Raw genomic sequence first — 23,249 nt, forward strand, 5'->3', positions numbered from 1 at the left:
ATCAAATATCCATATCCACAAGCCAGAGGAAAAACGCCGCCCGATGCAACCCATCCCGCTAAAGCAAAAGCAAAAATCAAAACAAAATTATGATACCGTCATGACATATCCATATCCTGCGACTGCGCAGGATCAGGAAGAGTCATGAAGATATCATCATAATCCTCATCACTGAAGGACGCATTCTGTGCAGGCTGCGAAACTGCCGTCTCCTGAAGCGCCATTTCCATGGCCTCCTCCTCCGTAACGAATTCGTCCAGAGCCTGGACATCCGCCTCTTGCTCGGGGAGCATGTCATCCTCCTCATACTCGAATCCCTGCATCATGGCGTCTGCATCACGCGCCATGGACTCTTCCCATTGCCGCTTATCAGCCAGGTGCTCCGCCATCATCATCTGCTCGCCGCGAGCCTCGAATCGGCCCGTGTCGCGCTCGTTCTTGACGCGGTTGAGGAACATCTTGCGGGTCTTGGAGCGCGCGAGGGAAGTGGTGTTCTTCATTGGATTGGCGATTTGCGAGGAATAGCGGTCCGCGTACTTGGGTCGGCTGGAAGGCGACGGGGAGGTTGGAGACATGAGGGCGGGTGATTGCTGGGTCGGGAACAGGAAGGGCGTGGACGCGCCGCCGAAGATGGAGGGCGATTGCTGCTTCTCTCCTGACTGGCCCTGGTTCTGGAACTGGTCGGCGTGGATGGAAAAGGTCGGGAATTGGACGGGAGAGAACGCGTTCTCATCCACGCTCGGCTTCTGCGGCTCTCCCGCGCTCGAGGGGGAACCCATGGACCATGGGGGTGTGGCGATGTTGGAGCTGCGTGGACCCAGTGGCGATGGTCGCGCGGGTGTATAGTGACCGGTCTGGCGGTAGGGTGTGGAGGGCAAGGAATGTGTCACGAACATGGTGGAGGTTGGAGAGAATCGAGATGGAAAGTTGGACGTTGGGACAAGTGGGTTCCGTGGTTCGGATGGGGAAGTCTGTTGTGATTTCACCGAGTCCGGAAGCTTCGAGGTAAAGAAGTGTGCTATTGTAGCGCAAAGCTAATGAGATCCACTCGAGGTCGTCTGGTCAAGCACCTTTTGAATGGGGTGGGAGGCTGGGAAAGTTGGCGATCACATCGTTGACATCGCGACGCGCATTCCGCCACGTGAGGAAGCGCGTCGCAGTGGCGGAAGGCGGAATGGATCAACACGCTCGGCCGCGGCGGACACCAACACCCCATTCCACACGGCGCCGATCACTGGAGATCACGATCGGCCTAGATGTGCAAGATCAGGTCTTCGGTTATCACGACCCACGTGGAGAATCTTCATCTGCAAGAAGTGTACAGTAGATCATGTTGACAGATCTGTCTACGTTTGGAATGCTTCGCGTATTGAAAGACAGCGCCGGGAAGTTCTATTTAATTGCAGATCTTGAGGAATGTATGCATGAATTCACAGAAGCAGAGACGAGATTCACAGAAACTTTTGATTTCAATGTTGGCTAAAGTGGAGACATCCAAGCACACCCCGAGCTCTTTCTAGATGACTCGGGTTGTCCTCAGAAGGGGGTGTATTAAGTAGGAAGATAGTGTATTCGAGACAAGAGAACCGGGAACAGACCAAGCGCTCCGACACGGGGAGTCAGTAAAGAAAAACAAGACAGAACCGAAGAACGGTGGATCCCGGGATAATGGTAGCACGAGGATCGAAAGGTATGATCATAGGGAATGTGGAGGTTGCTGACAAGAACGCTCAAAGGAGTGAGAAACAACAGCATGTCGAATCTATGACGAAGTCCGGAAAAAAGGAGTGAAGGGCGACCGAAGTCCAATCCCAGGCTAAAAAATCAAATCCGCAACGAATGAAAAGAATATAAACGCAATCGTGACCTTCGCCGACCCTGCCCATAGCGCCTGAGAAAACTGCATGATGATCGTACACAAAAAGAGATTTTTACACTTCGACAAAAGTGAATCGCCACGGACTGCATGGTGGCCAGACTCTAGGCCCGTGGCTTAGAAGTTTGATGCAGCGTTGACGGGACCAGGGTTGTGGTACTGGTCCAATGTACTCTTGAAGGGAGTGCCGGTAGAACCGGCAGCAGGGCTAGGGGCCTTCTCACGAGGGCCAGTGCCGACAGCGGTGCCCCCCATCAGATCGTCATCTTCCTCGTTATACTGGCCACTGCGCTTCTTCTGAACGCGCCAGATGATAACACCGAGGACACCGATGATGATGGCACCGCCAACACCAACGACAACACCAATAATAATCTTCTTATCGGAGTCGGAGACACCGCTGCTGCTGGAGGAGCCGCTGTTGTCGCTGTTGAGCGAAGGCGAGGTCGAATCAGCAGCAGGCGAGGAAGTGGTGGTCATAACGGTGGGCACAGTAGAGCCGCTGACGGTCTCAAACGAAGTGATGGTCTTCACAACGGCGCTCTTGGTAGTGGAGGAGGATTCGGAGGAAGTGGTAGCGTCCGCATTGGAGGAGGTGGTGGGATCATTGTTCTTAGAGGAAGTAGTCTTGGTGGGAGTGTCCTTGGTGGTCTCGGCAGGAGAAGACGAGGAGGAGGTGGGGGTGGTCTCCGCCGATGTGGTGGACGGGGCCTCGGATGAGGAGGAAGACGAAGACGAAGATGAAGTCGTGCTGGTGGTGGTGGGTTCGGTTGATGTCGCGGCTTCGGAGGATGAACTGGTCTCGCTAGTGAGATCCTTGATGAGATCGGTCGCACCTGCGCTCTGGGCCGCGACCGCGGTCAGCAGCAGGGCGTGAACGAGAAACGAGAGACGAGCGAGACGCATGGTGATGGATGAGCAAACGATCGTGGGGTGAAAACGAGGGTCGAGTGGAGGATAAAGAAGAGAAAGGAGGGCGACGACGAGAGGAACACACAAAGCGTTGGCACTAACCCGATCGGGCCCACTAGGCCGGCCCTAGTTTCAGCCTTCGACTTTGCTCCACCGCTCACCTTCACCTCGCTCACTGTCCGTTAGGCCACCACCGTTGCCCGCTAGGGTTGCAGAGCAGAGGCGATCGCAAGCTGCCCTGCATCGCTGCATGCTGTCCCAAGGCCCGCATGGTCATATCCATGCCAGTTTCCAACTACCCACGCGATCCAGTGGGTGCGAGGCCTCGCGTCCCCCAAGTTTTTCATGTCCCCAATTTTCTGTCCGGCGCCAATAACCCAATCTCTGCTCCACTCCCTGGTCCATATTTAGCAACTGGCCTCTGCAGTTGATTGCCTGTGTATCATACCCTCCCCTGCGAAGTGTCGATCATGGCAGTGTCGGCGCCATTTACGACATGCAGTGTTCGAGAGTCAGGCGATACGTGGTCATGCTTCTCTCGCCTCCCGCTTAGATTTTTGCCTTCCATCATTTACCATTGCCAGCCCCTATTTCGCCAATGCCCTTGCTCCGTACTGACAGCCGACCTAACCGGTGACCAGCCCTAACTGGGCCCAGGTGGCGCCGAGCTAGCGACTCAATGTTGTGCTGACACATTGACAACTTGGCGACCGTCGGCCCGAGAGCACCCCCCACCCACGGCTGGGTTGCTGGGTTGCTGGGTTGCTGGGCGCCTCGAGACTGGACTACGCCTGCAGCCAGCCATTCTTGGGTCCTATGATTGGACCTGTCGTGCCAGGGTGTCTGTACTTGTGCACATACGGTATTTTACCGTGCACCCTGATCTGTCATCACCGTAGAGGCGCTGAATTTGTTTGGGGTCCTCCGAATCTCCCGGTCCCTGGTACCTGAACCCTTCCAGGGTTCTCCAGTTACGCTTATCTGATTCTGTTCTAGGACAGGTCGAGCATCTGCTTCCGAGTACGAGTAAGAGTCATTTAATTCAATTGAATGAAGAAACACATCCATAGTCAAGCGCGGCTTTTGAGTTGATTTGTACGTACTGCGCCTTTATCCCGAGCCAATCCGAATCTCCATTGGAGTTATGCCATGAACATCATTATCAACATTATCCTACGTAGCTAGCCTTACAACCCCCTTTTTTCAGCTGAGGTATTCTGTATGTTCACAACTTCAAGTCCCAGTCGTACGGAGCACCAACATGGCTGGGAAAAGCGGGTGGAACACGACAGGATGCCTTGCTCTTCGGGCTCCAATCAGGGACCCATTCCATGGCGGAGGAGATGGATCCCATACAAGGCCCGTGGTTTGACAGCTCAGATTGGAGCAAGAAGAAAAGGATGACGCGGAAACGCAAAAGCAAAAGCAAAACGCAAGGAAGGATGGCAGGAAAAAAAGCAACTTGAAATTTTGAGGTTGGGTATCATCGAGGTGAAGCAAATAACAAAAATGCCAGGAAATATCCGAGATGCTTTTCGCATCACAATTTGTTCGGTGGTTTTCCTTTCAATTGGTCCTTGATCTCTTCCTTGAAATATTCGATGAACCGTTTCAAACCAAGACCTACAAGTCACGTTAGCGTGCTCTTCCAGCCTATTCATTGCGGCTCCATGTCCTACCCTGATCACTATCGAGTCTGGTGCGTGATGGTTCTGGCGGGATACCATGTCGGACTTGCTGGACGCGCTGATGTACTCGGCCGACCATCTGGTGGAAGATAGGGCTTCGCAAGAGCTAAATCGGCGGATTAGTATGCGGGCTCATGATAAGCGGAGGTTCGGACCTACCCTGGTGGTCAACCAGACCTACGTTGGTCAGCAGTGAGCTCTTTAAAGACACCTGAAGGGAGCACTCACCTCTAGCTGCCGAAGCAGCAGAAAATTCCAAACCATGATGAAGCTGTTGGGCTCCGCACGAGTACTGTCGAGAAAGAGGCGAACTTTCGATCTGCCGGTGGAAAGCGCGGAGCGGAGTCGAGGCTCTTACTAAGCCCCGCCCCGAATTTCCAGCGGCTTCGCTTCCACCCCGGACTTGGTGGGATATGATGCGCTGGGGTTGTCTAATTATTTCGATCCACACGACCTGTTCTCCGCTAGCGATGACCGTGTGGTCTATTCAACCCTCTGACGACCTCTGACCGCGATGGCGAGTGGCACCGCTCTCCTGTGGCCAACTCCTGCTTGAGAATTCCAGATCCCCTCCGGCGATCATGACAAAAGGGTGCTATACCTGCCGCCGTCGTCGCATCATATGCGACAATGGTCAGCCGACTTGCCGGAAATGTCGAGATGCGGGCAAAGAATGCTTGGGCTATCAAAAGCCCTTGGTCTGGGTCAAAGGGGGTGTGGCCAGTCGAGGCAAGATGATGGGCCGCAGCTTCGATGATGTGAACAAAGCCGACGACAATACGAAAAGTCAGAACCCTCCTCTCCAGTCCCATGCTCCTATACCGACCAATACCTCTGGCTTCAGCGTTTTCTCCGTGGCCGAATCTTCCTCCGACAACGACTCCCCGAGTTCAGGAACCCAGACGAGTCCGGAAGCCGATACCTACACGCAAGACACATCAGACCAACCTATATTCGAGCCAGTGGAGGAGGAAACAATGCAAGACTTCAATATGCCGGAAGACATGACCTCCACGCTCGTCCAAATGGGACACGTTCACTCTGTCGAACTAAACCATGTCCCATCGCCCTGGGGGCTAGTAGATCCGCTGTTCAAAGATCTCTCTCGGTTCTCTCGATTTTATCTACATCATTATAATCAGTGCGTGGCTGGGGACTTCGTGGTGTATGCCGGCTCCAAGAATCCCTGGAGAGATATCATTTCGCTGGTCGGCGATTCACCGCTTCTTGCGCATGCTCTTTCTTCAATGGGAGCTCTCCATTACTCGCTCACGACAAATTCGGACTCTTCTACAATGCCTTGGTCGACGCAAGGTCTAGCCACGGATGATTCTCAGCTCACTCCAGAGCAAATTGAAAGCTTCATCTCACCAACAGGTCTCAGACGAACTCCCTCAAAAGCTTTCGAGCACTTTTTGGAATTTAAACAGCGTACCCTCAATCAGCTATCCAAAGACCTCCGCAATCCAGTTTCACAAAAGGATGATAGAACTCTCGCTGCGATTATCGTTCTCGCTCTTCTGGACCTATTTGAATCTGGGAGTGGCGCCTGGAGCTATCATATTGAAGGCGCGAAGAAGCTTCTTCGAGACCGACCTGAAAACGAGCTTGGTCAGGGTATCCTGCAAGGACTCGAATCGTTCGCCGTTGACGGATGCTTGATGTAAGTGTAGCATAATTTCCGAGGACTTATTTTCGGGCTAAAACTAACTGACTTCTAGAATGGAAATTATGGGCTCCACCCTCGCGCGGCCAGGCGCTTTATCCAAACCCTTCTATTCAACGGAAATGGGACCAGCCATGCTGAAACGCCTCGAAATAACATCATGGATTGGCTGCCCAGCCTACCTTCTCGAAGTCATCTTCTTCGTCCACACCCTCTGGTACCCGGACTCCGAAATAGCAGCCGCCATCCCACGACCAACCGCCCTGCCAATGTCCATGCAACAAGGCAGGCCACTTACACTCGAATCTTACGTCGCTCTCCTCCAAGGTATCCGCAGCTTCGACCCAGTATCTTGGGCTCATGGAATGCAGCAATACCATTTACTTCCCGATGTCACTCACCGTATCACTCTTGCCAGCGCATACCAAGCCGCTGTCTACCTCTACACTAGCCGCGTACTCTCCCGTTCCAGAGAGGGCTTCTCTCCTCCCTGGACAGATGTCGGCGTTCCATCAGACCACTCCACCGTCGCGAACGAGCTCATCACCCAATTATGCTCCGTGCCTTCCTCCGACCCACACTTCAAATGTCTCATTTGGCCGACTTTCATTGCAGGTGCAGAATGTCGACGGCCTTCGCAACGTGCCCTCATTCTTGAGAGGCTGGGCACGCTTTACCATGCCGTGACGAGTGTCAACGTTCGCAACGCAGCCTGGGTACTCAGGTTAATGTGGCAGAACAAAGACAAAAAGCGCCGCGAGCGTGGTGAGTACCTCGATTCGGAAGGTCGAGGCATGTTTGAGAATGACGAACTTAATGACGAAGAGGGTGACGATACCTTCGATTGGATCGATATGCTAGATGAATCTCGGCTTGACTGGCTCTTTATCTAATCTCGTCCTTGAGATTGTCTCTCCCCTCCACCTTCAAAAAGACAGACCACTCTGGATTTCTTATGAATAATGGTTTAATGTTTGTATATAATTTCAAGGCAGTGTATCTTATCAAATAGTCCATACGAAAATGAACCTCGTTTCAAATGGATGAGAATCTCGTGCTAGCACTCACATATGACCACTTCAGTGATATACCATCTTGAAGCTATGATTTGAAGCTTGCATGTTTAAATAAACCTGAGCTACATTATCGGAATCACAGATCCTGTTTATGTTATATCCATCTATCTCAAGTTTCTCGAAGAGGGGCGGTTTGCGATCCATCCACAGACATAAATCGGGTATATCAATTTTTTGGTTCTGGCAAAATGAGACACCAGGCGCGATCTGCTAAGATGGGGAAATAGATAAGTGTGTATAAGAATGGAAATGAAATAAGAGAGTTCGAGGCAGAGGGAAAACCATTCACAATGGAAACTGTCCGGCTCAGGGACTAGAGGGGGAGAGGGATGGGGGAGAGGGAGAGGCCGAGGAGGGAGAGCGAAGAGATGGACAAGATAAGAAAAGAATATTGAAGAACAAGGAATGTAACAGTATTTGATCCAGATCCATTTTCGGAGGGTATGACACAAACGAAAAAGAAAAGTGAAATGAAATGAAATGAAAATCCAAGGGGCTTGGTGCGAAAAGGCTTGGCGCGAAAAGGCCCAGTAAATCGACATGTCCAAACAAACAAACAAAGGGTCAAAAGTCGCCAGAAGTAAAAAAGAAACAATGGGTCTCGAGGATGTTGTCGACGGGATGCTTCAGATCAAATCAGGGATATATAACAAGGGAGAAAAAAGTGGTGGGAGAAGAAGTAGAAGAAGAATTGAGTAGACGCAATGAAAGCAACAAAATGAATCCGCATGCTCTCTTCCAATTCTAAATGCAGAAACATAACTCAACACGACAAAACACGCTCGTCACGATAAAATGCAAAGGGTACGACGGAATGCAAAGGAGGTGCCCGTGGGCCGGGGGTTGCGGGAGGTAAGGATAGACCCGGGGGTTGGGTTAACATCCAGAGAATATGCGGGGGGGAGGGGCTGGGTGCTTTGAATGGTTCGCACGGCCTAAAATTCTATCTCGTATAATCGATGTCTGGATGAGCGACGCTCGGAGGGGGAGGTTCTTGAGGCAAAGCGAGGTCTGGATTGCCAGCACTAGTGAGGGCTTAGAACACTGCAGCGAGACCGTTCTTGGAATGGCGTCTGCTAAAACGTTTCTTCCCCTTGGTCGACTCCGAATCGGTGGCTTGATGCTTCACCAAGTGGTTGCGTCCTGATGAGTGACCGTGGCTATGGTTGGTGTTCTCATTCTGCAGGTCAGAGGTGCGGTCGAGAGTGTTGGCATGGCTGGAGAATCCAGAGGAGATGTCACGGAATGCATCCTCAGCAGAGTAAGAGCCAGAGCTTTGGTGTGCCAAAGCCATTTCCCGAGCCCGATCTAGAGCATCCAGCCATTCCTGTGCCGATACTGCCGTGACTCCGATGTTGCTTGATGATGGTTTGAGATCTTCAAATACGAAATGCTTGTCTCTCTGAAGAATTGTGTTAGTTGTCACCGACGGTTTACTCAACTAGTGAAGACATAATCTGAACATACCGTATCCACAATCCATGAGGAATGTCCCTTGGCATCTGTTGTACTCCTATAGTGCGTCCCTGGAGCGAGGAGAGAAATCTCCAATTTTGACTTTTTCTCATCACCACCAGATGCAGCAAGAATGATCCGTCCAGAGGATGTGACCATGACCAATCGATTCCGCTTCTTGGTCGCTGTACCCGAGAAGAAACGCGAGAACTTTCGGGGCGCCTCGGCTTCGCTGCCGTTTTTCGATGTCGGGCTGTGTGATGCCGGAGAGGATATCACCACCATGTTCCCTAGCTTGAGGATGCGCTCATTAGATTTGCTGAGCACGGGCGACCATTCGATGTCCAGTTGACTTGGCGGGGGCAGCTCCGTGACGACGCGGGGAAGCTGGCGGGAGTTCTGGGTGGTGGCATTCGATGGAGCTGTTGAGATCGCTGGAGGGAAATTATCTCCGCCTTCAACCCCATTCAGTTTTATGGGCTCTCTTGGAGGCGGCACATAGGCTTTCAACCGTGGTGCCTTTTGCTTCCACAGCTCCGCTCCCCATGAAATACCGTCGAAAAATTCATGGTTTTTAATATGCTCAATCTGCAAACGTCGAGCGGGCTCGAGAACCAGAAGGCGCTCGACAAGATCCCGGGCCACGGCCGGGAACCCGATTGGGAATTCGTAGTCTAATTGCACGATCTTCTGGAAGGTCTGATATTCGTTGCCAGCTTTGAAGGGCGGCCGGCCGGCCAGAAGTTGATAGATGATGCACCCGAAGGCCCACAGATCGCTGGCCTTGCACGCATTCTTTTCGGTCAGCAGTTCTGGGCTGACATATTCGGCGGTGCCCACAAAGGAGCTTGCCCGTTCCTCTTCTGGGAGGTCACTGGAGTCGATTGGTGGAATAGAGCTCGTGCTCTCCTCCGGTCGTCGTGTTTTGAGGATCTTGGCCGTCCCAAAATCGGTGATTTTCACGTACATCTGATGATCCAGCAATACGTTCTCTGGCTTCAGGTCTCGATGAATGACTCCCCGCTTGTGCATGTAGTCGATGGTGTCGAGAATCTGTGCACCGTAGAATCGGGTACATTCCTCGTCAAAGGTGGTCATCCGTTTGAGAACCCCAAGCAATTCTCCTCCTTTGCAGAGGTCCAGGACGAAGTACAGGGACCGCTCATCCTGGAAGGTGTAATATAGCCGCACGATTCCGGGGTGGTCGGTGAGGCGGTTGAGGGTGTCCTTCTCGATATTGACGTATTTCACCTTCTTTTCCTTGATGATGTGTCGCTTGTCCAGAATTTTGATCGCGTATTCCTTCAACGTTTGCCGGTCCGTCGCAAAGACTACGGTACTGTAGGAACCCTCACCCAACGTGTTGCCAAATGAAAAGTCCCGGACTCCTTTCTTAATATAGCGGGCGACAGTCTTCCCGTTGGCGTCGACTTCCTGCCGGACGGCGACCGCGGCCCCGCGGTCCTGCCATTCTTCGCTGCTGGCGGTGGGCCCGTTTTCCATGGCGTAAGGCGTGCGAGACATCTGCGGTGGAACTCCTCCTCTGGCATGAGCTCGAGACGATTGACGCATCACCGCCGGCCCATTGGTCGGGATCTGGGCTGTGCGGTAGGAACGGTCGCTGTGCGAGTTGTCTCGCGCGGGCACTCCGGCTTGCAGAGCTGAGTTACCGCCGCGTGTATCGATCCGCGAGTGCTGGGTCGAGGTTGACGAGGCGCCGGAGTCGGTTCTCATACGATAGGAGTTGTCGCGAGGGAGGACGGAGGTGGCCGAGCCGTTTGTGTACACGGAGGACAGGGGTCGGTTCGGATTGGGGGGCGTCGAGTGCGGTTGTGAAGAGTAAGGCTGGTACGAGCCGGCGGATGGTGGAGGAGCGTCTGGGAAAGGAATGGCCACGGAGGAGCGGTTCTCGTTGGGTATAGGCGCCTCGATGGGGGAAGGAGGGAAGGCCGATGGGCGGTCGTCGGTAGGATTCGGTGGAGATGTTGAGGCCGAACCGTCCGGGTGTCCATATGGGCTGGGATCCCTGTCCCCGGCGATCGCATCGTCGGACTGGAGAGGCGAATCGTCTGGATTCGCAATCCGCAGCCCTCCCAGGGACTGGGAAAGGCTGAGATCCCCGTTCATGACGGTTGAGTTAGGGAGAAGGGGGTAGCCAGTAGGGGGATTAGGCAGCCAGGGGGATGGAGAGAAGAAAAGAAAGACAGCAACGAGAGGGGCGCAGCGGACTAAGGCGATGGAGGAACATGGCCCGGAAGGTGTGAGGTTGACGTTGGAGAGGGGGGCCGAAGGATCAACAGGAGGCTCCGTCGTGGGAGGAACTCGGACTAGTGTCGAGGGGGGGCTGAGCCTGACAGCTCAACTATGCCCATTATCTCATCTGCCCACTGCCCTGCCCTATACTATGAGGAATGCCCACTTCGCGTTTCCACTTCTCTTCTTGAATACTGGTCTCGCATTGGAACCAATCTATTAATATCCTCTTTTACGGCCAGCCCCAGTGCGCAATTCTGCTAGTTTATCCGGTACGGTGCTATGTACTAACATGTACGAGGGCATTCGGTGCAATCGTGCTCGAGCATGCCAGACATCCAGCGCGAACTCGTGCGGCAGGTGCCTTTGATTTGTCTAGTTTCGATGGGCGATTGCAATGGCAGGGGCGACCGGGCCTGCCTGCCTGCCTCGACGACATGGAAGGCCCCCGTCCCTCCGACTGTCTCAAAAGCGCTGCAGCACGCCGCGCTGCTCTCTCCCCGTGCAACCTCCAACATGCTGCCAGTGAGACGCTACCCAACACCCATCACGCTGACCGATGCGGAGATCAGAGTGCATCTGGAGACCACCATCCAACGCAAGCACGCTCATCTCGAAAAACCCCAGCCGGAGGCGCCCGCCGATCCAGACACCGCGACTGAGTCTGACTTGCACCACAGTGATGGGTATAAGCCTCTGCCCAGATCCGTTTACCCCATCAAAATGAGACCCCTGAAGGTAATTGAACCGCACCCCAAGGATAGAGCTGACGGCGAGACTTTCCTGGATCCTTTTTGGGAGAAACACCCACTCCCACGCATTCCCAAGGAGATCAGTACTGGACCAGTGTCCTTGTTCCCGACGACGACCGTGGTGGGTTATCAGGAGGGGGATCGCTATGAACCTCTCCCGGACGCATCCACATCGGAAGGCATGACCACAGCCCAGTGGATGGAGGCTCTTCGCGCTCGCCGTCGGGCCTTGAATGCCAATCCATGCTCAGACCGAGTGACCGGGACCGCGAAAGATATTCACAACTGCCAGGCGAGCAAGGAGAACAAAAACAAACCGGATCCACAGAGAGGTAAGCACTCAGGCCTTTGGCTGCCCAAGTGAGATCCTCATTAACTCTGTCAGCGACAGAAAATCGCTGTGACTCGCCCAACACCGTGACTCTGCCAGATCGCTCGCTTGGAGCGATACCGGATATGAGTATCGACAGCGTCCCACTCCGGGACCTAGCTTTAGCGTCCACCATGTCTTACGAGGCCACTACGGTCTCGCCTTCTGTGGCAACTAATCCCGATCGCATCCAAGACGTTGGACCTACTTTCCAGCCTGATTCCGTCTTCGATGCGCAGGATACGGGTCCATCTGCTGACTGATTATCGCGCGTTTACTTGTTTCTTGCACCCTTTTCTTTCTAGCACAACCTCGGAGTTTAGGTCAATATGTCGGTCCGGCCGGGCCGCGTTTATTCACACAACCGGGATTTATTATTTGTATGGGTGTTTTGTTTTTCCGGAGTTGCAACAGTTAAAGTGGTTGCTTTGGCGTCGGAGTTCGTTACGTTTCGGGTTTGGGATCCATACGACATGTACTAATAGCAACACCAGGGCCGCAGTGGTTATGAATTGATGACTATTTTACTCCATCTTTCCCATCTCTTCTTGTTCTAGACACGCATCGTGGGATATTGTTCTGGAAGAGCGGGATGACGACCTGGGCCGATCTTGGGCCGGGCCAAGTATACTTGGTAGTTCGTCGGCAGGATCCGCTGAGCGTTCCAAAACTCGGCTGCCTCACACTGACGCGTCGGTCTGTCGCCCCATCCATCTTGCGCAAGGCGAAATAGCCAAGACACGATACAAAAGACATGATTCCAGAACACGACTCCTACATAGTATGATCGCAGTGCCATGCTGGCTCAGCCTCTCGCTGGGCTCGTTTCCGCGTCTGCACTTCTCTAGGCTGCAGCCAAGCTTTCCGCTGGCAACCCAATCCACTTACACGATAAGAATAGCATTCCAGGTCATCAACCCCGCACCTGCAATTGCGGTGAGTATTTCTGTGCGATGGATAGAGTACCCTAGGGATGAAGGACTCGGAATAAATTCATAAATATTGCGGATTCTCCATGCAGTCCACATCGGCATATTTGATCGGAGATAAGAGACATGTCATCAAATGCCGTGCATCAGCCGATCAACCTCAGGTCCACCAGGTAGCAGAAAGGAAGGATACATCACTGGCGAATTCTAACACGGCTTGAATTCTTCTGCGGTTCCATCGGTAGGGATGTAGTTCTCTGAGGGTTGCTTTGCTCTATGGGTTTATCAACCACCTAGCAATATCGGAGGTTGTATCAGTATTGTGCCGTGATACACATTGATACTATACTGAAGGTTGCACACCTAAGGTATCTGCATAACTAGATCATTGCACTTATCTATGCTTTTCATTGTTATCGGACAAAGCAGTGTGCTCGTAACCATGACCTGGCTGGCATCTAAATCCCTATTACCGGGACTGAGCTGCCTCTAGCACAGCCCCGCACGACAATGAAGCTATGAATAGCTATCTACTATTTTTATTACTCCATGCACTCACATACTTATTCGGTGAAAATGATTCGATCGGAGATTTTTATCACGAGATCGGCGTACACGATATTTTGTCTAATGTCTCAGTCTAGATGGGCGTATTACGAGATTTTGATCGAATATGGTCATATGACACAGTAACCATATGATGCATCATTGCTGGTCCGCAATTCCAATTTGAATGTCACCTTAGGCTACTGAATGAAACTCGTTGAGCGATTATTGTCAAATACAGATCTAATGGTAGTACAAGTTGAGGTCTGGGGCTCAAAATTTGCCTGCCTGGGGGAAAGGCGGAATGACACAGCCCCCACCTACCATATATCGCGGCCTCGGGGTGGCCCCAAGACATGTGACCAACTGCCCAGGTGAGCATAAACGATATGCCTCGAGCTTCTCCTGGTACATTCGGAGCCGCTCTGTAATATTCTCGATTTCTTTCTCTAGGTGCTCCTTCTCATCTGCGCCATCGAAAGCACCTGTTTGGACTTGATCCTGCCTCTCCCCATTTCTCTCTGACTTCACAACAAAGCCTGTTTTCAATCCAAGTCGCAGAACAAGTAGTCCGAAACCAGCCAATGTGAGCAGAGTGGGAACCAGGAACAAGAAGAGGCACTTGAAGGTATAGACAAACACCAAGACAAATTGCTTTCCCGAAAACGAGTTGGCGTTTGCAAGCTGTAGAATACCGCCAACGCCGCTGGGGGAAATATCACGCCGATCGCTTTCAGGAAGTCGTAGAAAAAGGAATAGAAATTTTCATAAGAGGAAGTGTGGAGGCTCCGTGTCTCGCCGAACATGATGTCGGAGTCAGCAGTATGACTTTAGAAAAATTGATGGTTAGCACCGTCCACGGGTCGAATGCAGAAGATTTGAGACTGATGTTTTTGAAGGCAAGTCGTAAAGGGCCGATGCCAACGAGGACGTCAGGCCTTGCATGCAGTGTGGGGGCGGAATTCACAATATGGGGTAGTTAGGGGGTAATGCTGATGCCTCATGCATGTAATGCAAGCTTACTGCTACTGTAAGACTTCTGACTCGGACTCTTGTGGACGGCCTTATATTACAGAATGTCTTGTCGATAATAACATACAAACCCTGGCCGTGTTAGGTTTTAGACGTACAACAATATTCGGACTTATACCATAATGAGTTCTCAGATATGAGGTGTTTGACAGTGTATATCTTTGGATATATATATGCCTCCGTTGTATTTGGTAAGGGAAAACATTTGAGCATCAATATTGTCATAATATTCTGGATATTTGCCTCGTTGTGGTGCCCAATCTAGTTATCCAATGACATGGATGTATCATCCATACCATCAAATACTGACGAGAAAAAAGTTTGATCATTAACCAGTATGGCCAAAATACACCAAAGCCAGAAATTCTACAAGGTGCCATTCAAGCACCACCGGCAAAGAAATAATGTAGTATTATCATTCAGCTCGATAGCGAATACCTAGATAGAGGAAGCCTCCCATCGCTAAACCTGAACATCATCAATATTGCCGGCGACTCCAGCATCGGCTATTCAAACCGCAAGCAGAATCAGCCATTTTCAAGCCAATACCCACAATAGCCTAGAACATCAAACAATCCAGAACAATCTCATGTTTAAGACACTCTAATCTTACAACCCATCAAAATGCGCGGAAAAATATGTTTGTCATCGTGGCCGACGGTGCTTGGTCGCGGGGTCTCCACTCTAAAACGCCACCCCAATAACCCAAATCTCTGGCATCCAGACCCAAACTCCCACCGCCGCTGGGCGTGGCCGATCATTTGAGCCTGCCCTGCCGGTAACTTCGATCGGCGGTGGACTGTCCAGGGATCAGTGCGTTTCCAGAAGGTTGATGCAACGGTGCATATCCACCAGGCTGTCCAATCTGATGGATGTGATCGAGAGTGGTTTGCATGTTGGCTGGTATCGACCGGGTGTTGCCACTTCCCGTTGATCTGATCTGTCTCGTGCAGAGGCCCTGTCGCAGTAGGTCTTCGAGGACCAGTCATGTTGCCAAGGCTACTGTACATGCATTTGGACAGAAACAGGGTAAATGACTCCTCAATTGAAACGAATGCAGGATGATACGCATATGGAAGGAGAATCACAGGTTATTCAGAACGTCGATTAGTCGACAGAATTCCATTATTGAAAATAAGCAAAATCACCCAGTCAAGCAAGTCTAAAAAAGTGTGTATCCAGAAAGAAGGCCACAAGCAAAATCCGGCTCTAGGTGACAGAAGAGAAAACGGAGATATAAAGTGGAAGAAGGGTAAAATTGGGGTTGAATCACATGAAACGCCAACAAAGATCGTGGTCTCCCAGATGCCGCTTCAAATGCTCCCTTTGCGTGAGTATATTTTTCCCCGTGATGGTGTGACTTCGTGTGCAATTGTATCAAAGAAAAAGTTGGAACAGGCCAAGCCAGGCATAAGTAAACAAAGAAAAACCGTCAAGACAATTATCTACTGCTGAGCCTTCTTGGCGAAGATCTGAGCACCATCAACCAGGCGACGCTCGGTGTTCTGGCGACCGTTGACAAAATCGGGGTAGTTGAGGGTCAGCTCAACAGCACCGTTGACAATGTTGTCGACAGCCTCGACACCCAGCATGAAGGAGTGGTCCTGGTTGCCGACCTCGTAGCGCCAGCTACCGAAACGGCCACGGGACCAGATACCCTTCTCCTGGAGCTTGGGCAGGATCTGGGTGAGGGCACCCTCACGCTCCAGGCTGGGGGTGGGGTAACCGTGGTCGAAGCGGCGGTGGTAGGTAGAGACGATCTCGTCACCAGGCTGGAGCATCTCGGTGTTGACCAGACCCTGGATGGAGTCCTGGAGGAGCTTCTCGTGGTTGACGGGCTTCATGGAAGACTCGGAGACTTCCAGCATGATGGACCAGTAGGGACCCTCCTTGGCCTCGGTGGAGGTGGGCTTGGAGCCATCAGCCAGCTGCAGAGTGGGAAGCTTCTTGGACTCATCGGGCTGGTTGTAGGGGGAGTAGTTGGAGAAGATGGTGGCACGGTAGAAGGGGCAGTTGTCCTCGGGGAAGTACAGCCAGCACTTGTCACCGATACGCTCGGGGCGGGAACCACGGATACCGACACCGATAACGTGGGTGGAGGAGTAGAAGAGCTGCTTGGTGAGGGGCATCAGCTCCTTGTCGTCCATGGCCTCGGCCAGGAAGTCGACGGCCATGGTGGAGACCAGCTTCTGGTAGCCGATGACGGTACCGTCGGCCAGGGTGACGGTCTTGTTGTTGGCGTTGACCTTGGAGACCTTGCCCTTCTCGCCGAAGCGGGTGTTCTCCTTGGGGATGGTGTTGGCAACAGCAATCCAGATACCACCTGTACCATCACGGGCCGGGAAGCGGAAGGTAGCGTTGGGACCCCAGTTACCGGCGGTCTTGTTCAGGATGACGTTGGTGGTCACGGCCTTCAGGTTGGGGGCAGCGACACGCTCACCGAGCCAAGCGCATTGCATCTGAAAAAAAGGTGGCCGATTAGCATTGAGAACGGAGAGAATTGATCCCAATGTGGGGGGTGGTGGGGAAGTGGTGCGTGTCTTACCTTGGTGGTGGGAACGGCCCAGACCTTGTAGTTGTAGGGACGCATGAAAAGGTCGGCAATACCAGTACCCATCATGCGGACAATCCACTCGTCGAAGTTCTTGGGCTTGGTGTTGGCAACACGAGCCTCGAGGGCGGCGTCAATCATGCCGTCGATGCACTTGACTTGCTCCTCCTTGGGCAGCATGGAGATGTTGTTCTGGAAGGGGTAGGGAACCCATTCGTTCTGGCAGCGAACGTAAGAGATACGCTCGTGGGTAAACCAGTCATCCTCCTTGGGGAGAGCCTCGTCGATGCAGTCGTCGAAGTACTTGTAGTGGGAGAAGATAACGTGGCCACCGACATCGTACAGCTATTTCAGTGAAAACCAGTCAGTCCGGGGCCATTCCGCGGGGTCAAAAAAACAAGGACATGAGTAACTTACGAAGCCCTCAGGGGTCACGTCAGTGGAAGCAAGACCACCGGGAGTCTCGTTGGAGTCGATAATCAACCAGGAGGGGCCATTCTGGACAATTGGTCAGTTCATTGATTTCTTGGACTACCCCTCCATGATGCCCCTATTTTTTTTTTTTCTGTGCCTGTGCACGCAGCGGACACGACCGAAAGGGAATCGAAAAAGAAACACATACGATCTGGTTGAGACGCTTCGCGGCACCCAGACCAGTAGGGCCAGCGCCAATGACGAGGACGTCAACGGAACTTCAAGGCCGGTCAGCGTTGCGGTCAAGGACAGGAGAGATTGTTGTCCTTACATGTCGGGGTGGGTCATCCTGCCTTGAAGGAGGTCCTGGAAGCTGGGAACGCGTTTAAAAGTCTTGCGGGCGATGCTCAGCATAGAAAATGAACAGCAGCAAGAGACTGCGAGGTGACGGGAGGGAGAGGTGATAAAGAGAGGGTTGGAGGAGGAGGAAAGTGGGAGGCTTAAGCTACCGTGGGTAGGGGTAAACGGACCCGGCACTTCAGCGGTGTCGCAGGAGTGGGGAGCGTGCCTGTTTCAGGTTTACGCCCATGTCCTTTTCCGACTAAACTGATTTGATTACTTGAAATGAAAACGTCGATTTCGACCTCCAGACCCGATCTGGACCTCACATTGTCCCATCAGCCATCCCCAGTGGCTGTTGATGCTCAGGGGTTGATGGCCGCGAACAGCCCCTCAACGGAGGCGAACACGTACGCGCGCGACTTGGCTGGACTTTGTTGATGGTCGACGATTTGGGTAATTTCCTTGTAATTTTTACTTTTTCTGTGCTTTTCGCCATTTCGAACTTTTTTGACAACGCTACTTTGAACTAATGCGAATATTCTAAATTTCTAAATTTCTGATTCTGACACTAAAATCCTCTCGATCGACGCTCATTCGCCATCACAACGCCACTCTCGCGGACCCTGGCGTTAAACTATCGAATCTATCACAAACTACCCCCGGCCGTTATGGGCCTTGATGGGGCTTATCGTGATGGTCCAAAGACGATGTTTGCATGCGGACAAGGGCAAAGAATTCTTGGCGGGGGTTCCAGGGTCCATGCACGAATCAGGAATGTTGTTATCAGCTGCCCATCTCGGAATATTTGATTCGCAAGCCAGGACAAGGGGTTAGCAAGATGGCCCCCGGGGGGGGGGACCACACTGGCAGACGAGACGGCGTATCTGTGCTGATGCTGCGGAGGGAATCCCCCGAGGGCTTGTTGATGGGCTAAGAACGCCACCGATGTCGATGGGCACGTTGGTGGCAACTTCTTCACATCGTTCCTGGGATCTGGATCGGCTGCCACAGATGGATGGAATGGGTACCATGTGTAGAACCTCCTCCGAGCGGAGTCCGTTTCGTGTACGAGGTATACAAGATCTTATACCTCATATGGATGTACGTTGATGTGCTGTATGCCCTTGTACGTATATGTTCGGTATGGTCTATCCATCCACTCGGGGCCCGCCGTCGCGGATGAACGGGGAGCCGTCAAGGGCTTTTGCCTCTCTTGAACCTCCCGGACCATGATCCGGAGACGATCGTCCGTCCATCTGGCGGTCGCGCGACGGGATTGGCACCGGGCCAGGGACAGGTGTGCACAGGCGAAGGGGGCAGTCCCACTGATTGTCCTCCCCAAGAGAGGAAGAACGACGAGGATCCCCTCGCGAAGAGAACAGGCACCGATCTCAGTTCACATTGATCGTCGACGGGTCGCCCGAAGAAATTCTCGAACCAGCAGTTGCCCTAGACGGTGGCCCCGTTGCACGGTCAGTCCCCCTGAAATAAGCCAGAAAAGCTTCTTGTCTCCTCGGCACTAGAGAGGGTTGGCACTGGATTGGATGTCTCTCTCCAACGCGTCGCCTCTGCTTAATTTTTCCTTTTTCCTTCCCTGGTGGACCTGTGGGCAGCCCCGTGAGTCCCTGGACGGGGCGGATGGCGTCAGACACAGCCTCCGAAAGACGATCGCCGCATTCTCCACCCGTAAGGGACCAGGGCTGGCGCGATGGCCCAGAGGGTCGCTGAACGCGGGTCTGGAGTGGGTCATGGCTAACAGCTGCTTGCGTAATGCCGCCTGTGTCAACTTGCCTTGCTAATTTGGATCAGCGCTCAATGCCTTGCCTTAGGACGAATCTGCTTCTATCTCAAACCGGTACTGTCGAGAGAGACACGGTTACATCTCAACCGGGTACCTGTGATTTCGGGGGTCCGAATTAAGGTGGGCGCTGTTGTTGCAAATATCTAAGAATAGGGCCCGAAGAAATAAGCAGGCCACAAATGACGGGACGGTGGAGCGTGGGTGACACTGGCAGCCCTCATTGGCGTGCGGCTCAGAGCAGATTGCCTGGTCGCCACGAGTCTCTCCAAGTGTGCTTGGAGCATCGAGAGTTGTTGCTGTTGACCAGGGAAGATACCCTTAGGGACATGAGATACATATAATACGGTATTGCCGGATGATGGTCAGCAGAATACAAGACCCAAATACGACACATCCGTTTAAGCGGCTGGCCACCGCCCTACACACTTGGCGCAGAGGCTGGCGATTGAGACAGGTGGCCTTTGCGGTACCGTCACCGCCCGAACATGACCGGCCCCCAGTCGAAACAAACCCCCGTTGGGGTGTCCACCCTGTTTGCAGCCAGATTCATCGGCGGATCCTCTATTTTACAACTGAACAGCCCTCATTTCATTTCCCTGGTGTTCTAGTCCCCAAATCCCAGCGTGAGCGAGACTCTGGTGCTGACCAGAAAAATAAAATCTTGTTTCCCGAAGTACGTGAACTGCAACCAATCCATCCAACTTGTGAACTTTCCATCATCATTCCTTCATCTACACTCGTTCCGCATCACGTTACTTTTTTTTTACTTGGTCCAACTCCAGTCGCACACTCGTTAACCACTCAACACGCTTTAGTGTTCCTGTTCCGTTCTTCATAAACCCTCCCACCCCCCGTGGCTTCCTCCGCTTTTAGCCAAGGAAGCCTTTCTCGGCCCCGTCCGTTCGAGTTTCGACGCTTCATCTCCGATCAAACTCGAGCACCCTTCAAAATGTCCGAAGGCGAGAAGGTCCGCACCTCCGGCGAGTCGCCGCGCGAGCAGGCCCTGCCCACCGTCAACCCCTCGGCGGAGAAGCAGGAGCCTCCCAAGGCTACTTTCCACCCCGCTGTCTACGTGACGTGAGTTGAACATCGTCCGCCCGCGTCAGAGATTCCAGGCGGCTAACGCTGTGGACGCAGAGTCTGGATCACCTTGAGTTCCACTGTCATTCTTTTCAACAAGCATCTCCTCGACTACGCCAACTTCCGTGGGTGACTCCGATCAATTCCCCGTTCTTCAAATGCAGCTAACTAACAGATTCGCTTCCTAGGTTTCCGTATGTTCCATCACCGCGGTCCCCGACGAGCCCCCGCAGTTCTAACCGTTCGATAGCTATCATCCTCACAACATGGCATCTGTCCTTCGCTACAATCATGACCCAAATTCTGGCCCGCTTCACCACCGTCCTGGATGGCCGCAAGACCGTTAAAATGACCGGTCGAGTCTACCTGCGCGCCATTGTCCCAATCGGTCTGATGTTTAGTCTGAGCTTGATCTGTGGTAACATGACATATTTGTACCTGAGTGTTGCTTTTATTCAGATGCTGAAGGTGGGTTTTCTTTTTCTCGACTTAGATCTTTGGATTGCGATGCTAACTACGCTCTTGCACAGGCTACCACTCCCGTCGCCGTCCTCTTCGCTACCTGGGGAATGGGCATGGCTCCCGTCAACTACAAGGTCTTGATGAACGTCTCCATGATTGTCTTTGGTGTCGTGATTGCCTCCTTCGGAGAGATCAAGTTCGAGCTGGTTGGTTTCCTGTTCCAGCTCGGTGGTATTGTCTTCGAGGCCACTCGCCTGGTCATGGTGCAGCGTCTGCTCAGCTCGGCCGAGTACAAGATGGACCCCATGGTCTCTCTGTACTACTTTGCTCCCATCTGTGCTGTGATGAACGGTGCTGTTGCCCTGTTCCTGGAGATCCCTCACGTCACCATGGACCATGTCTACGGTGTGGGTATCTGGACTCTGCTTGCCAACGCCATGGTGGCTTTCCTGCTGAACGTCTCCGTGGTGTTCCTGATCGGCAAGACCTCGTCTCTGGTCATGACCCTGTGCGGTGTCCTGAAGGATATTCTGCTTGTGGCTGCCTCCATGATGATCTGGAACACCCCTGTGACTGGCCTCCAGTTCTTCGGTTACTCGATTGCCCTCATCGGTCTTGTCTACTACAAGCTCGGTGGTGACAAGATCCGCGAGTACACTGGCCAGGCCAACCGCACCTGGGCCGAGTATGGCAACACCCACCCCGCTCAGCGCAAGTTCGTCATCTTCGGTGCTGCGGCCCTGATCTTCTTCCTCTTCGTTGGATCGATGGCTCCCAGCTACGCCCCCGAGCAGGTTGATCGTTTCAAGGGCATGCTTGGTGGGGCCACCGCAGGCAATGCTTAAATGCATTTTTCTTGACTCTGACCATCTAGCACATCATCTGGTGAAATAGACGTTTGGTGTTGACTACGACGGTGTTTGGAAAGAGGTGTCTGCATGTAAAACTTGGGATCTAGATGACCACAGACATCGCGAGGAGCGCTTTGCTCGTGCTGGGAAGTGGTGGAGCATACCAGTGGTTCCCAATCATATTTTCTGTTTTTCTACTTGGCCTAACCAGTAGGTACCACATGGGTTTTTCGAGCCGGCCACGGCGACATGCAGGAAATCCCGCCTGTGGTCGGTCTACGATTCCGGGGCTCTCGCGGTGTGATGGAAAACGGAGGGCCCCGGCTGTCCCTGACCGTTCCTTTCTCGACCGCATTCCCGTTGATTGATACGCCAGCGAATCCAGTGTTACTGGCAGTCTGTCCTTTTGGTTTTCTTTTTTTTTTTGCCCCTTTTTTTTTCTTCTACGAACATTGATTTTGATGTTAAGATTTTTGCACGAGCTCAGGTGTCGGATTGCTTTGGCTGTACTGGTGTTTCTCTTTTACTTCTCATTCGTGTCCCTATATTGAACAATAGACTTTTGAGAGTTGCATATGTCCAGATGGAGTGTCTACTGGAGTAGTAAAGAGCAGCAAGCAGGGCTTGGCCAGCACCAAGAGAGTACAGAAATGTAGGGTGACTACTGTAGAGTGACGGGGCGAATGCAGCCTCTCAGCCTTCAGCTGCAGCCGTCACGGACCCAGGGCTGGGCCTCCGCCATTGGCCAATCGCCAGAAGCACAGCGCCCCACAGCCCCAATCTGCGCGGCGCAACCGCCAGCGCCGACTGGCCCAGGCGGGTATGTTACCGTATGGTCATCCTGCTTCGGGGCGCCCTTCTATGCCCGCGTAACGCCGTCCCGTATCGTCATCTCCGCATTGCGATGGATCGCCTCAGATCGCTCTTTGCTCGTCGCGCCGCTCTTCCCTCTTCCTTCCTTCTTTCCTCTCCCCGTCTCACCTGCTGCTCTCGTGGGCCACTTTTCTACTTGCTTCCACCATCCGAGTCCCTCCCACTCTCGTCCCATCCTACCGCCACTTGGACTTCTTTTCACATTTATTCTTCCTCCATCCTACACCTATCTACGCTCCGTGATCTATAGGTGGTTCCATATAGCTTATGGTGCGCTGCTCACTTAACCCCACAGTACAGTTCCTGTCCACGTTTCCAGG

General features: G+C 52.8%; 8 protein-coding genes across 8 annotated transcripts; 3 read left to right on the forward strand and 5 right to left on the reverse strand.

The window, feature by feature from the left end:
* Positions 1-98: 98 nt before the first annotated feature.
* On the reverse strand, positions 99-896 carry N7532_004006 (uncharacterized protein; the record flags this gene model as incomplete). Its single annotated transcript, XM_056616500.1, has 1 exon — positions 99-896. One exon carries the CDS (start codon positions 894-896, stop codon positions 99-101), a length of 798 nt encoding a protein of 265 aa, XP_056476857.1.
* Positions 897-1,993: 1,097 nt separating this feature from the next.
* Positions 1,994-2,782, reverse strand: midA (putative cell wall protein; the record flags this gene model as incomplete). Its single annotated transcript, XM_056616501.1, has 1 exon — positions 1,994-2,782. One exon carries the CDS (start codon positions 2,780-2,782, stop codon positions 1,994-1,996), a length of 789 nt encoding a protein of 262 aa, XP_056476858.1.
* Positions 2,783-4,328: 1,546 nt separating this feature from the next.
* Positions 4,329-4,740, reverse strand: N7532_004008 (uncharacterized protein; the record flags this gene model as incomplete). Its single annotated transcript, XM_056616502.1, has 4 exons — positions 4,329-4,411; positions 4,468-4,582; positions 4,636-4,653; positions 4,705-4,740. 4 exons carry the CDS (start codon positions 4,738-4,740, stop codon positions 4,329-4,331), a joined length of 252 nt encoding a protein of 83 aa, XP_056476859.1.
* A 317-nt stretch (positions 4,741-5,057) lies between these two features.
* Positions 5,058-7,035, forward strand: N7532_004009 (Zn(II)2Cys6 transcription factor; the record flags this gene model as incomplete). The annotated part of the gene is made up of 2 exons (XM_056616503.1): positions 5,058-6,139; positions 6,198-7,035. 2 exons carry the CDS (start codon positions 5,058-5,060, stop codon positions 7,033-7,035), a joined length of 1,920 nt encoding a protein of 639 aa, XP_056476860.1.
* A 1,219-nt stretch (positions 7,036-8,254) lies between these two features.
* Positions 8,255-10,800, reverse strand: N7532_004010 (PDPK1 family serine/threonine-protein kinase; the record flags this gene model as incomplete). Its single annotated transcript, XM_056616504.1, has 2 exons — positions 8,255-8,620; positions 8,686-10,800. The coding sequence occupies 2 exons, from the start codon at positions 10,798-10,800 to the stop codon at positions 8,255-8,257; spliced, it is 2,481 nt and encodes an 826-aa protein (XP_056476861.1).
* A 453-nt stretch (positions 10,801-11,253) lies between these two features.
* Positions 11,254-12,311, forward strand: N7532_004011 (uncharacterized protein; the record flags this gene model as incomplete). The annotated part of the gene is made up of 2 exons (XM_056616505.1): positions 11,254-12,010; positions 12,070-12,311. 2 exons carry the CDS (start codon positions 11,254-11,256, stop codon positions 12,309-12,311), a joined length of 999 nt encoding a protein of 332 aa, XP_056476862.1.
* Positions 12,312-16,000: 3,689 nt separating this feature from the next.
* Positions 16,001-17,868, reverse strand: N7532_004012 (protoporphyrinogen/coproporphyrinogen oxidase; the record flags this gene model as incomplete). Its single annotated transcript, XM_056616506.1, has 5 exons — positions 16,001-17,014; positions 17,101-17,451; positions 17,524-17,604; positions 17,729-17,798; positions 17,852-17,868. The coding sequence occupies 5 exons, from the start codon at positions 17,866-17,868 to the stop codon at positions 16,001-16,003; spliced, it is 1,533 nt and encodes a 510-aa protein (XP_056476863.1).
* A 2,744-nt stretch (positions 17,869-20,612) lies between these two features.
* glfB (uncharacterized protein) lies at positions 20,613-22,050 on the forward strand (the record flags this gene model as incomplete). Its single annotated transcript, XM_056616507.1, has 5 exons — positions 20,613-20,740; positions 20,801-20,868; positions 20,932-20,937; positions 20,994-21,211; positions 21,274-22,050. The coding sequence occupies 5 exons, from the start codon at positions 20,613-20,615 to the stop codon at positions 22,048-22,050; spliced, it is 1,197 nt and encodes a 398-aa protein (XP_056476864.1).
* Positions 22,051-23,249: the final 1,199 nt, after the last annotated feature.

The sequence above is a fragment of the Penicillium argentinense genome (assembly GCF_028826775.1).
Source record: "Penicillium argentinense strain IBT 30761 chromosome Unknown utg000004l_segment0_segment0, whole genome shotgun sequence".
NCBI classification, from domain to species: Eukaryota; Fungi; Ascomycota; class Eurotiomycetes; order Eurotiales; family Aspergillaceae; genus Penicillium; species Penicillium argentinense.